The 13162-nt window shown below is 37.5% G+C and overlaps 1 protein-coding gene across 3 annotated transcripts in view; it reads right to left on the minus strand.

Annotated features, from left to right (window-relative positions):
* The window catches only part of dock8 (dedicator of cytokinesis 8), a 73692-nt gene that overhangs the window by 2008 nt on the left and 58522 nt on the right, over positions 1–13162 (minus strand). For 2 of the 3 annotated variants that reach the window (XM_077560501.1, XM_077560500.1), the window contains exons 44-46: positions 12484–12927; positions 8271–8377; positions 1436–1606 (exon numbers count right to left, since the gene is read on the minus strand). In XM_077560501.1, coding sequence (XP_077416627.1) covers positions 1436–1606; positions 8271–8377; positions 12484–12927 — 722 coding nt within the window. The remainder of the gene's footprint in view (positions 1–1435; positions 1607–8270; positions 8378–12483; positions 12928–13162) is intronic. The other variant, XM_077560502.1, reaches the window with a different exon arrangement.

The raw sequence follows: 13162 nt of genomic DNA on the forward strand, positions 1-13162 counted from the left end.
ATAATTTTCATCTCGTTTTTGTTCATGAAATAAAATGTCCATAATTTTTAGTCCAGTTTTTATTAAGTGATGTACATTTTTGTCTCGTTTTCATTAGTCGACGAAACTGCATACTGATTTAGTCCCAATTGTTGTATATTGATGAGGGTTTTAGTCTAGTCTAGTCTAAGTCCAGTGAAAAAAGTGCATTGACAAAAATATTTTTGTTTAGTTTTCGTTAACGAAACTAACACTAACGCTGGCAAATCCTTATGTAAGTGGTCAACTTGGTTATGAGGTGTGCTGTGCTAGTCATCTTTAGTACATCACATACGATAATGGTTAAATGTTTAATGGGGAAGTTTTAACATGTGCGCCTCTTATCATTCATTGCCTGTTGCATTATTTCACCATATTAACATTAAAGCCTTATTCTTATACTCTGACAATGTAAAAAGATTAGTTAACTTTTATTTGACCGTGGAACACATTTTCAGAGGTTCCGCTTTAATTTCCAATTAACATTAAAGTAATATATGTTGATACTGTACACTACCATTATGCCGAGCCTCCATTTCAATGCATGTCTAATTTTAATAAAATCCCACAACGAAAATGCTAATTTAGGTGTGTTGGCATTCAATATTCTTAAGCAAATATCAAGATTTTTAGGACTTGGTTTTGGTGAAATTATGAGATTAATCTGTTGAGCACATGTTGCTCTAGCTTTGGTGATACATGCTACAATACAGGTGAGCTATTTTATTTATTTATTTATTTTATTTCGCAAAGGGGTTTCATTTGGCCAGCGAGATGATTTTGTAAAGTAAAAAAAAAAAAGTAGTAGGACCACAATCAAAACATATGCATTGGTAATTTCACATGCAATCATCAGATGCAACCTGTACATGGAATTGCCCTGGCTGTCATTATTTTACACACAACATTAAAGTTATGGTTTGTTGAAGAAAAAAAAATAAAAATAAAATCATAGACCGACATAAACGTGCTAAATACGACACAAATTATTGGCAACATAAACATGTATGACAAGAATTAAAGTCCTTATAATTTCATTAACTGCGTCACACAATGCATTCTGGGAACAATATATATGCAAAACAGGTAGATATAACATGTCCGAAACTCATAGAGACAAAATGTTGCCGTGTTCCATTTGCTGTTCATATAATTACAGTTATGCCCCATAAAGCAGGGCTGGCCCACAAATAACGAATATCTGTGTATAATTGACGGCAATTGTTTTCAAGTTATATACCCTGATTTTACTGACCCGGCTGCACTTGGTAATATATTTTCCTTCATGCAGCCCCTGAGCTAATATGGGTTTGACACCCCTGGTCTAAATGATTTAATAAGACGGCAACAGACACTCTAATTTCACCCTTTCATCACGAGTGAATCTGAAGCGAGTGACTTTCACGTTCGCCTTCACCTGTTCTCCAGCCGAGGTCTGATGATGGGCTTGTACAGCTCGGGGATCTTCCTCTCCAGCATGGGCCTCAGGCTCTCGCGCAGGCGGTTATAGTTCTTCTTCAACTCATGCTGGTACTCCTTTTGGTCCGACGTGATCAAGTGCTTGTTCTTCTCGACTGCCTCGCCACACCTGCAAGGATGAAAAGTGGAGAAATCGAATGGATCCGGGCGCTTCTTATGGCGCATAATCATAAAGCAGTACAGCTGTTTAAAGATCGATTCACAGCACGTCTGCATTGTCTCCCAGCACGGTGTCAAAAGCATGGACAGACGAGAACACCAGCAGAGTTGGAGGGATCTGTAGTAGGGTGACAACCTGGCAGCAGGAGCAGTATCTACTCCCTTGTGCAATGATGGCAAGACAGATTTAAGTGTCTCCCGGCAAAAGCATAGATATGCATATCTCTAAAATGTCCTCAACACAAATCAATATTACACTTGTTTTTTTTTTCACATTACAGTATATCTGTTTAATTTGAACTACATTTTATTAATTATTATGAAATTACTGTATCAATGACTAAAAGATACAACCATATTTCTATTGGTTTAACTTTTTTTTTCATTTTTCTGTTCCCAAGATTATAAAAACTAAAATTTGCGATTAATTGTGTTAACTATTTAAAGTCATGCGATTAATTACGATTATAAATCTTAATCGCCTGACAACTCTAGTTTTTAATGTTTTCACTTTTATATATCTAAAAAAAACTTCAGCTAGTACAGAGACAGTCAATCGCTTGAAGCAAGCTTTGCTCTTATTTGGAAAACGGTGAATATGAACAAACATGCTAATATATTATAATATCCATCCATCCATTTTCTTAACCGCTTATTCCCCACAAGGGTCGTGGGGTTGCTGGAGCCTATCCCAGCTGGCTTCGTGCAGTACACGCGGTAAACCCTGAACTGACTTTTTTCTCTCAGTCTGAACAGCTTAATTTTTTTTTTTTTTAATATCCTACCTGGGTCATTTTTATATGTGGTCCTCGATCGGATACGTATCCAAATACAGGAGTTCCCCCCATTATCTTCTAGTGTTGTTTGTTTGCATTTTGAGTGATGCGTTCAATGCAGCGTGGTTTTTACAGTAATTGGGCCAACATGAACATAAGTCATTTCATAAGTTTATTCCAAGTAGAACAGATAATATGGGGGGGTCATATCAGGAGAAATATATCAAGTAAGAAAAACGGCCAGCAGGCTCCATCTGGACTCGATGTTGTGTGCAGCGATATGAGGAGACAGGAGACAGGGATGGCGGGGACTGCAGAACAGCAGCAACCAAGCAACTGGATCATTACACCTAATTTTTTGTGCAATGATGGTGAGAATGTTTACGTTCTTTCTCTCCCAGGAACCTGTCAAGAGTGTGGATGGGATACCTCCTTGTATCCCATCCACACTCTAGGTCAAAACAAAGGTGAGTAGGGGGGAGCTTCAGAGGGCGATAACTCGCAACAGGATCAGTATATGCTTAATAAAATAAATAAATAAATAAAATAAAATAAAATAAAATAAAATAAAAAATAAAAAAAGAGAGAGCAATGATGATGATATGTCAAATCGGTAAAATTACCGAATGAACAATACTGAGCTCTCCAGAAGAAAAAAAAAAAAAAAGGATCAGTATATGCTTGTTTGCAAAATGATGGCGAGAGCATTTGAAGTGTCTTCCAGCAAGAGCGCCGACGAGACACCAGGAGACAGGACAGAAAATACCCGGCGTTATTATATGTCAAAGGATATTTGTCATAAGTCATCAACCATTGTAAAACGACAAAACTTCCGTTTAATTTTCCATTTCAAGCATGATTCTGAACGAATCATTGTAATCAATAAAGAGTCCCAATTGCAATATTCCATTCATCTGCTTTGTGTTGTATAAGTGTTCTCCCTTTACTAAATGAACTTTGAGAAGAGGGGTTCTGCTTGACTCTTGCATATGATGTAATGACCACAAACCCAAGACCGGCATCATCAGTGACTCCGAGCAAACCAATCCGGGGGTAATCCAACCCCATGCTAACTGCAGCCTGCATCCATTTGACACAAATTAACAAGTCCTCTGCAAGCCAAACAGTCTCAAGAGGGACATGCCAGTTGGATGTTTCCATCCACTAGTATGCAACAACATAATCAATAGCACGCCAGAAGCCGACACACAGAATTACACGCAGGAAAGAGGAACACCGGTAGATTATAATAATAATAAGGTAAAGCGTCGCAAGCGGGACAGTGAGCAATTGCGCCCGCCGTCCTCCACAACGACAAAGCGGTCCGCAGGAAATCAGGGAGACTGCCGTGATTACAAACACATGTCACAGTTAATCCCCAAGCTTTGAATGAGGGTGATATGGAAAAGGCATTGGTGTGTAACACTATACGCTACAGTAAATAGTCAAGACAAGGAGCACGGTTGACCACGGGGAAGGATTTTCCGAGACAAGCTCTGTTGACGTGTGAGCTGGGTGGCTGCCGCGCGAGGAGACGATGACGTTTGGGCTCGGAAACCTTTTTGGTTTTGAGACTGGGCTCAAATGAACGTTGAATGCTGCTTTTTAAAAGTGTATAAAGTGTGTGGGATGAGTACACCAACAGTGGAATCTCGGTCTATGAATTGAATACATTCCATGACTCCACAAGCTGAAGTAATGTGAAATCAGGGTTATTATAGTTTGGGAATTGTCATTTTAGTTCGTTTTTATTTAGCTTGTTTTAAATAGTTTTCAAGGTGGTTCTGTTAGTTTTTATTAGTTTTAGTTATTTAAAAAATGCTTAATTTTGATTAAGTTTTAGTTCATTTCAGTATCAGTTTTCAGGTGTTTTTTTATGTGCAATATTTAATAAACAACATGGTAAAATGAAGAAAATAATCCATTTCTTACCTAGCATTGCATTTCAGATGAGTTAGGAGCAACATCATCTGAAGGTGCTTTTTTATTGGCTGCTGCTACATGATGTCACTTCTGTGTGACACACTTTCAAACGTCTTTATCAAAATAAATATACTTAAAATCACACTTAAAATAATCCCCAAAGGCTCATGTATTAAATTAATTACCAAAGAGTAAAACAAAGGACTTTTCGTTTTAATTTTATTTCATAACGAAATTGTTTTTTTTTATTTTAGTTTTCTAGTGCAATTCAATTCATCCGTTTCAGATGCACAACAAATATCTATTATGTACCTTATTTTTATTGATATGGGTAAAAATTTAAAGTGTCGCAATATATAAAATGGTGAAAACAAACATTATTGTGAAGAAACAACATGGTGTGTTCACTAACATCTAAGCCTTTTTCCCGTAAAGTACTGTTTACGTACACCATGATAACATCTTACCCAAAATGGCCGCCACATCAATCACAGCAATGCAATGTGGTATTCGCGTCGCTTGAGGAAAAAAAAAAAACTGAGCCTTCTGCGCATTCGTGTCAAGACAGTTCGCAAACGGAAAAAAACACTTGAACCACGGTCATTTTTTTAACTCAACTTATTTTTTTTTTATTAATTTGCTATTTAGTGCACAGATTGTGAAACATGCTGCTGTCATTCATGCAGGGACATCGACAGGGAAAACTAAAAAGGTCAAAGTCACTTTTAATTTAATGTTCAATTTAGTGTGTAAACCGAAGTTCCATTAAAAAAAAATAGTTTTTTTAAATTTAATTTTTTTAAATAACCTGTACTAGTCGCCATCCAATAGCAGGGTGCATTTTAAATACAGACAATCATTCACACCAACATCCACATATATGGACAATTTAGAGTGTCGAATGAACCCAACATGCATGTTTTTGCAATGTGGGAGGAAGTCAGAGCACCCAGAGAAAACCCACGCAAGCACCAGGAGAACATTCGAACCCTGAACTTCAGAGATGTGAGGCAGATGGACACCATGCTGGCTCTTCTTATATTGCTTGTCATAATTACATTTAGAGAGTTAAGTGGATTTGTTCCAGGGCTGCCTATTAGAGAGCAGAGGAAAGCTTAGAATTAATACGACGCGATGAAAAAACTAAACACTCACATTTTCCCTGCTGTCACACAAAGGCCCCATTCCCCGGGATCGAAAATAAGAACCGTTTCGGAAATTACAGTAAATATTTGCCAACCTGCTTGTAGCAATCAGCGCAGACCGGAATGTGACATGCGAGGGTTTGGGAAATGGAAACCACCTTTTGGAGGCAAAAAAGGACCCATGCCTTACACACTTGCAGCACATGCACACACACACTTTTCTTCCTCCAAAATCATTCCAACAGACGCATTTGTGTGAGCAGGATGGTTCAAATTATCGTCTTAATTATTCAAAATACAATGAATTCCTTGGGAACAATGACACTTTGAATGGGAAGAAAAATAGCTTGGTGATAACGTGAGGAATAAAAGCTCGCGCTATCATGGAGGGGGAATGAAGAACAGCCCCTTGATACAATGGCTCGTGTTCATTTCTATTCAGCCTACCTGTTTGATTAGTCCAACAATCAGCTGCGAAGATCAGCCATTTTCTAACTTTCATCATTCAAAAGTCAAGGCAGAAACCTTTAGATTGATCGTGTACTGTATTCTATCTATGTAAAACTTTTAATAACATTCATTCCACAGTTTGGGTGTCCTTTGGGGATAAATGGCCCCAAAATACGCTTGTAAAAGCGCAGGAAACAGCTATTGCCAAATCCCAGCTCCAGATATCAGTGGTCGCATTCTTTGGCTCTTCCATGACACTTTTTTTTTCCCAATGGATGAACCTCCATCATGCAAAGAAGGAGAGCTCAGTTTAGCAAGCACCTGCCGATTAATTTAGGCATTTTTCTTTATTCCAAACTGCAGCCGTGCTAAAAGTGAGGAGAAATTATTATTTTTGAAGTCATACAGCTCAATTGAGAGACTAACTATCTTTGTATGGTGGGGAGGGGCTAAGTTTAGTCAGGGTTGTAAGTGTAACTTAGGGAAAGTCTTTGCTGCATGTGCATGAATATGTGCACTTCCAACTCCAAGGCCTTTTTTTTGGTAAGCTATGTATTTTCATGGATGACGATGTAAGATGATCTTAAATGACAAAGTGTTTGGGATCATAATTTGCTGCATATTTATGGTTTCAACTATTAACTCATTCACTGCAATTGACGGCTATAGACGTCAAAAATTCATTTGAACTATTTCTTAGTTTCACATTTTTTCCCCATTTTTGTTAACAAGACTATGAAAACATAGAAAAAAATGTATTGTACGTTTAGAACAAATATAAAATTTGTGATTAATCGCGAGTTAACTCGTGAAGTCATGTGATTAATTACAATTAAAAATGTAATTGCCTGATGCCTCTAATTAAAAAAAAAGAAAAGAAAATTAAAAATTAGGGGCGTCAGACGATTACAATTTTTTATTGTAATTAATCGCATGACTTCAATAGTTAACTCACGATTAAGCGCTAATTTTATATCAATAAAAAAAATTCTAGGTTTTCATACTCTTGTTAACAAAAGTTGAAAAAAAATTGAAACTAATAGAAATAGTATAAATATTGAATTTTTGACATCAATGGCAGTGAATGAGTTAATATAGGCAATTTTGTGTTGGGCGTCTATTACTCGCAGTTTTTCGCCATTCGTGCAGAGTTTCGTATACGAGATTATGATGGTTGTTATCAAAGTTAAGGTTTATGTTTTTAATGTTTTCCAGTGGTTATGTTGTGTGAAAACTAGAGCTGTCAAACAATTTCATTTTTGAATCAGATTAATCATATCTTACAATTTTGATTAATCACAATTAATTGCTTAATTAAAATGGCTTTTTTTAACAGCATTTTTTGCCCGCCAAATTTAAAGAGCATCTTTTATGCGTTAATTTTTTGGACATTTAATATTATGAGGACGTCTCCATAATTGTGCACAGACTCATCCTCCTCTTTTTCTGATCAGTAAATTACTTGCATAATTTAAAATGGGGAAAAATGACCCCAATAGTTTGAGATGAATAAATATTCTGAATGTCATACGCAATAATTTATTAATTGCTTTACTTTAGTTCATGTAGTTATGTTTATTGCTAAAACACAATCTGTGCTACCTTTAACGTAACCGTCCACTTTCAGCTAAGGATTATCTGCAGTCAAAATTAATAGTGTGATTAATCTGCGTTAATATATGTCTAATGTGACTTTTTTTTTGTGATTAATTAATTAGTTAACATTTTAACTTTGACAGCACTAGTAAAAAACTAAAGTAAAATTAACGTACAAAAATTAGATGTCATTAAAGTCTACATTGTTTAATTCATTTCAAATACTATTATTAACAGTGATTAACATATTTTTTATACTTTTCATACTTTTTTTTGTAATCCAGTGAAAACATTTTTGTAAAGTACAGTTCAGTTGTATTTAACCTTTAGTTCAACACATTTTCATTCAATCTTTTCTAACTGTTGGCACCGATAATCGACCGAGCCGTTTAAGCATGGTCTCTCCCCATTGCAGCAGCCTAAAATAATGTGAAATATACCCTCTATGTGTTTTTTATTGAACACTACCCACTAAGGCCTACTACGTTACTTTGATATCGGTCACAATCACGGTACTTGAAAAGCAATATTTTTTGAGGCGTTACTTCGAGAACCACTGACATAAAGCATTGTCTGTATACTGTTAATAAAGGTTCATGATGGCAGTAAAAAACCCTGAAGCATTTCGGCAGAATGGTACGTGATACATGGATCCATTCTTGTACTGCTTTGATTCAGCAAGTCGCTCAGTAGGTCGATCACGGTTTCGCTGACGCCATCTTACCTCATAATAAACTCCTTGAAACACAGCCGCAGTTTATTGTGGTGACGGAAGAGCTTGGGGTCCGCCGGGATCTCATTCAGGAAGACCTGGGCCACTTCCAGTGGGCCCTACAACACGGAGAGGAGGAGCACAAACACGCAGGAGTCAAGGTTCAAGAAAGAGAAAGCAAAAACAAAACCACAGGAAGGAAAAAGGAGCTTAAGAGAGGAAGCGTACCAATGTCGGAGCGTACCAACAAAGGAGGGATGAGAGATGGCTTCCTGTTATCACTCCACCGCCCTAGCAGTGATTCTCTAACGCTGGGACCCAAAAGTGGGTCAGTCAAGTCAAAGTCAAGTAAAAAATACAATAAAAAAGGATTTACTGCGTATCTGATGGAGAGGTGTAAACATGACAAGGTTTTTAGAATGTGGATTTTTGTACAATGTGAATAAAAAGGGACATAAACCCTGATGATGTAATTAAATGTGGTTCATTTGCATGCTTTCAATTTAAACCTGCACTTGTCATCTTCCTCCTAAGTTCTCTGCGCTCTTAAAACAAGCACTTAATTTCTTATTTTACAATCTATTTGCCTACAGTATAGATTTTTTTTAACTGTAAGTTGCTTATTTAAAGTAATTTTGAGAGATTTTTATTTATTTATTTGGGGACAAATGGAGGAACGGAAAGTAAAAAAAAAATAAAAAATCTTAAGTAGTACCGGTAATCTAAAATTAAGTTTCATTTCAAAGGAAAAACTTATTTTTTTAATTTCTTTACAAAAAAGGTTGTTGTTGTTTTTTACAGAAAAGTTGTATTTTGGGGGAAAAAACAAAGTCTTATATTTAAAAAATAAATTAAAAAAAATCACAGAAATGTGGGAGGTTTAATACCACTTTTCAGACCGATAGCAGTAGCCTACGAGTACTCTTAAGTAGTCACTGATACTGATACCAAATACCAATACCACAAGTACTTCTGATACATAAAATTTCCCCAAAAAGACAATGACAGAAAATTTGAAAGAAACACCCATAGATCACAATACAGCATTTTCCTTAAAATTGCATCAAATTAATGACAATTTTCTATTCTTCTAATTTGTAGTTCCTGATCGTAAAACGATCACAAGAGGGCGTGCTGTCCCGAGAACCCCAAAAATCAGTCTGGTATTAGCACCAAAAGCGATATCTGCTATCAGTACTCGTCCATCCTTAACAGGAATAATGTTAATTATTTTGAGAATTTTTTTTTACAAAAACGTTTTACATTTTTTTTGTAAAACTGTATTATCAGATTAACATTGACATTTATGAGAAAAAGGCATTTTAACAAGTTAATTTTAACGCATTTACTCCCAGCCATTTTCACTGAAGCAACCCCCTTCGCTCCCGGCTGTTTTACTGAATTTTGACTGATTTTGCAAGCCCCACAGATGGGGTAGATGCCACTGACTTCTGGGTTTTACACATCAGCGCCGTTTCTGGCCACTGCTGGCCACGTTCCAAAAATCTCGCACCCCCACCCCTGCACCCCCTGACCGCGCGCTCCCGCTGATCGGCAGGAGGGCGTCTCAGCTATCTGAAATGCTTCGGACACTGAGACAGACACTACACACTCGCAGCCTCGCACCCGTCGACGGGAAAGCGCAACCGAGGCGGAAGCGCAAATATTAGGACGTGGCCCACACGTCGCAAACCGGAAACAAAGTTGATGGGTGAAAACCCGGAAGTCCCGCCTCCTCCGTGGCATATAGTCCATTGCGATAAAAACATGGAGCCTACCAAAAGAAAGATTAGTCTCTTCTTTCATCAGGGAAAAAAATGATATTTGTATCTGTTTCCATTTGCAGCAATTAGCATTAGAATATAGCTACATTTCATCATTATTCACAAAGAGCTTTTTGCAAAATGGCCCTGTTATTATCCTCTGCTGCCACCTCCTGGCCGTTTTTCTAATAGCTACCATTGCTTTAAGCACCCTCTTCAGGTCAGAAGCTGTATCAAAGCCTTCTGTATGCTCTAGCATAAAAAAACATTAAAACAAATTCTAAATACGTTTTTGGGACCATGGCAATATTTAAAATAGAACATTTTTATACGTTTTTGGGACCTAATGAGTTAAAATTCTTGCCTACAAAAGTCGTACATCCATCTGAGCCAAGAATTTCTTCAGTGTTTTACTAATGAGCTCAGGTGCTTTTGTGTATTTATGTTTATAAATTCCATTTCAAAGGCATTTCAATTTGCTCTGTATTAGTGTTAGAACAAAATGCGGGACCCACAATGAGATCCACAGTCGAGAACCCCTGCCCTAAGATCTTAGCATTTCGCTCCTAGTTTCCCAGCATGAGCCATATAATTGTCATGAAACCACAGCACGCTTGCACAGCGCCTGCTACATGACAGGAGCAGCTAAACAGCTCTGATTAGCATCCAAAAAAAAAAGCCGCTTTCATGTACAGCGGACCCAAATAGAAGGAAAACCGAGGCCTCCCGCGCTGATTACGCCGGAGACATGGATGTTTACGGAACTGCTGTGCGTTACGCAGCCATCGGGTCCTGAGTGACGAGACCTGTCAGATTAGACGTTCGGAGATAAAATACGGGAGCGCCGTCTTGACATCCAGCACGCCGGCAGGACCTGGAAGCAATCACATCAAAGCCAGCTCTGGTTCGCGCACGACACATGAAAGGGAGGGCGGCCATGAATTGACATTTTAACTCAATGTTGGCGGGAGGAGGTAGGCGAGGGGGGGGGGGGGGGATTAAGGTTATGGATGCGGCGAAGGCTTTGATCATCTCCCACCTGCGATCTGCCACTACAATGCTAATTGTAAATGTGATAAATTAAATGGAGCTAATTTATATGCCTGTCTGTTTAAGACAAACCCTGTCACATTTAGAGGGAGCACAGAGGGGACAAAGGGGCGATGAAGAGGGAGGACGGACGGGCATTTGGGGGTTAATATGACACACTCGTGAATAATACTCAACTTTTTGTGGCAGCTGGATTTGTGAGAACTTTCAACAGCGTTTCAAAGGTCACATTCACAAGCACTTTACGAGAACTTTGAAGATGGCTTACTATTTTTTAAAATTCAAACTAATATGTGGCAAAAAAAAATACTGTAGGACTTCAACTAATGAATATTTTAATAATAATAATTAGATTTTTATTGACAGAGCGGAAAATGCACTCAATTACTTTTTTAATGATTTGGTTAGTGGTTTGTCTCATAACATAAAACATAAAATAGGCAAAAAATATCGATCATTGTTTTCATTTTGTAAAAGTCTTATTTTGATTCAACACAATGATAATCACCCTCGACTTGAACAAGACTAAAGTGTGGGGCGTGCTGGCAAAACCTACACCAAACCCATCTTTCGTCTACAGAAATGTGTTATTGGTATCGTTTTTGGATGTGGATACAGAGACCACACTAATCCATTATTTATACAACTAAAAACTTTCATATTTAATGAATTGATGGAGTTTAACCGCTTTAAAATAATGTATGAGGTCCATCATGGAATTTTTCCAGTTAACGTGTAAATCAAATTTAATAAAAGGAAAAGTGAGTACAAATTAAGAGGAATAAATATTTTTTCCAAACCTAAATATAGAACAAAACTAAAAAAACAACAATATGTTTCAACTCAATGTGTCAATTTGTGGAACAATCTGGATTGTAAAACAAAATAATCTCAGTCTATTTGTATTTTTTTTTAAATGTATAAAAGCACAATTACTGGAAAAATATATTTAGCACAAGGACATGCTGTTGAATTATTTTGTTTAATTGTTACATTGAAAGCATCTTGATTGCTTGATGTCATTCATTTTGTGTTGATCATTTTTTTGTGTTGACTAGGGGCAGATAAATTTGACTTCTTTCTGTCCCCATTCATTTCTTTTTCCTTTAAAGAGTGAAATAAAAATTGGAATTGAATTCAGATTGGCGGTGTTAAAAATAAATGGATGGACAACGATAATCAGTCTTCATTCAGAGAAGATCTACTCTCAAGAGGCTGAAATTCTGAGGATTTGGACAATTTTAGGTCTCTAAACGATTAATTGATTATCGAAAATAATTTGACAAATTTGATCATTGATTGGCTTTTGATTAATAGTTGCATTTTCTAAATCACATCCTAAGTAGGGATGTAACGATAATGCGATATTAAAATTTACCACCAAATTATGGGAGTGTGCACACTCATATTACCTGGTTAACAGTGGCTCCGACTGAACCTTGCAGTAACATCTGCAGCATAACAGCATCAGGTTGCTCTCTGTGCGTGGCCACCGCCAGCTCCTTGGTTTTCTTCTGCATGTCCTCTATGGCCACCTCAATAGGAGTCAGGTCAAACTGGAGGAAGAAAATATAACAGTAATGGCGACCTACAAATATGGGCAGTGTTTGGCTCACTACCTCCTCCTTCTGGATGACGTTGATGCGCGTCTTGACGTATGGAAAGGCGTGCATTGTGGTGAGGATGGTCTTCCTCTTATACTGCTCGTTGAGCTCGCCCCGCGGACGCCCGCTCTTGGTGAAGGGCGTGGTGTACATGAAGCGCCGCAGGTTGAAGTTTTTCTCAAAGTTGGTCAGTCGGTCTTTCATTTCATAGTCGTCGAAGAAGGGCTCCACGTATGTAACTTGGATGTAGGCCTGCACAGCATCACAAGGACACTACATTAGGTACACGTGCACATTTGCATGCAGGGCTGGGTGAGCTTGATTTGATTTGATTTTGAAAAATGGGCAGACGGGCCACATTATTTGTTGATGAAGTAGGGCTGCTCGATTATGGAAAAATTATATTCACGATTATTTTGGTAATAATTGAAATCCCGATTATTCAAACGATAATTTTTTGGTACAAAACAAGAACATTTTCAAACAT

This window comes from Vanacampus margaritifer, chromosome 3 (assembly GCF_051991255.1).
Source record: "Vanacampus margaritifer isolate UIUO_Vmar chromosome 3, RoL_Vmar_1.0, whole genome shotgun sequence".
NCBI lineage: Eukaryota > Metazoa > Chordata > Actinopteri > Syngnathiformes > Syngnathidae > Vanacampus > Vanacampus margaritifer.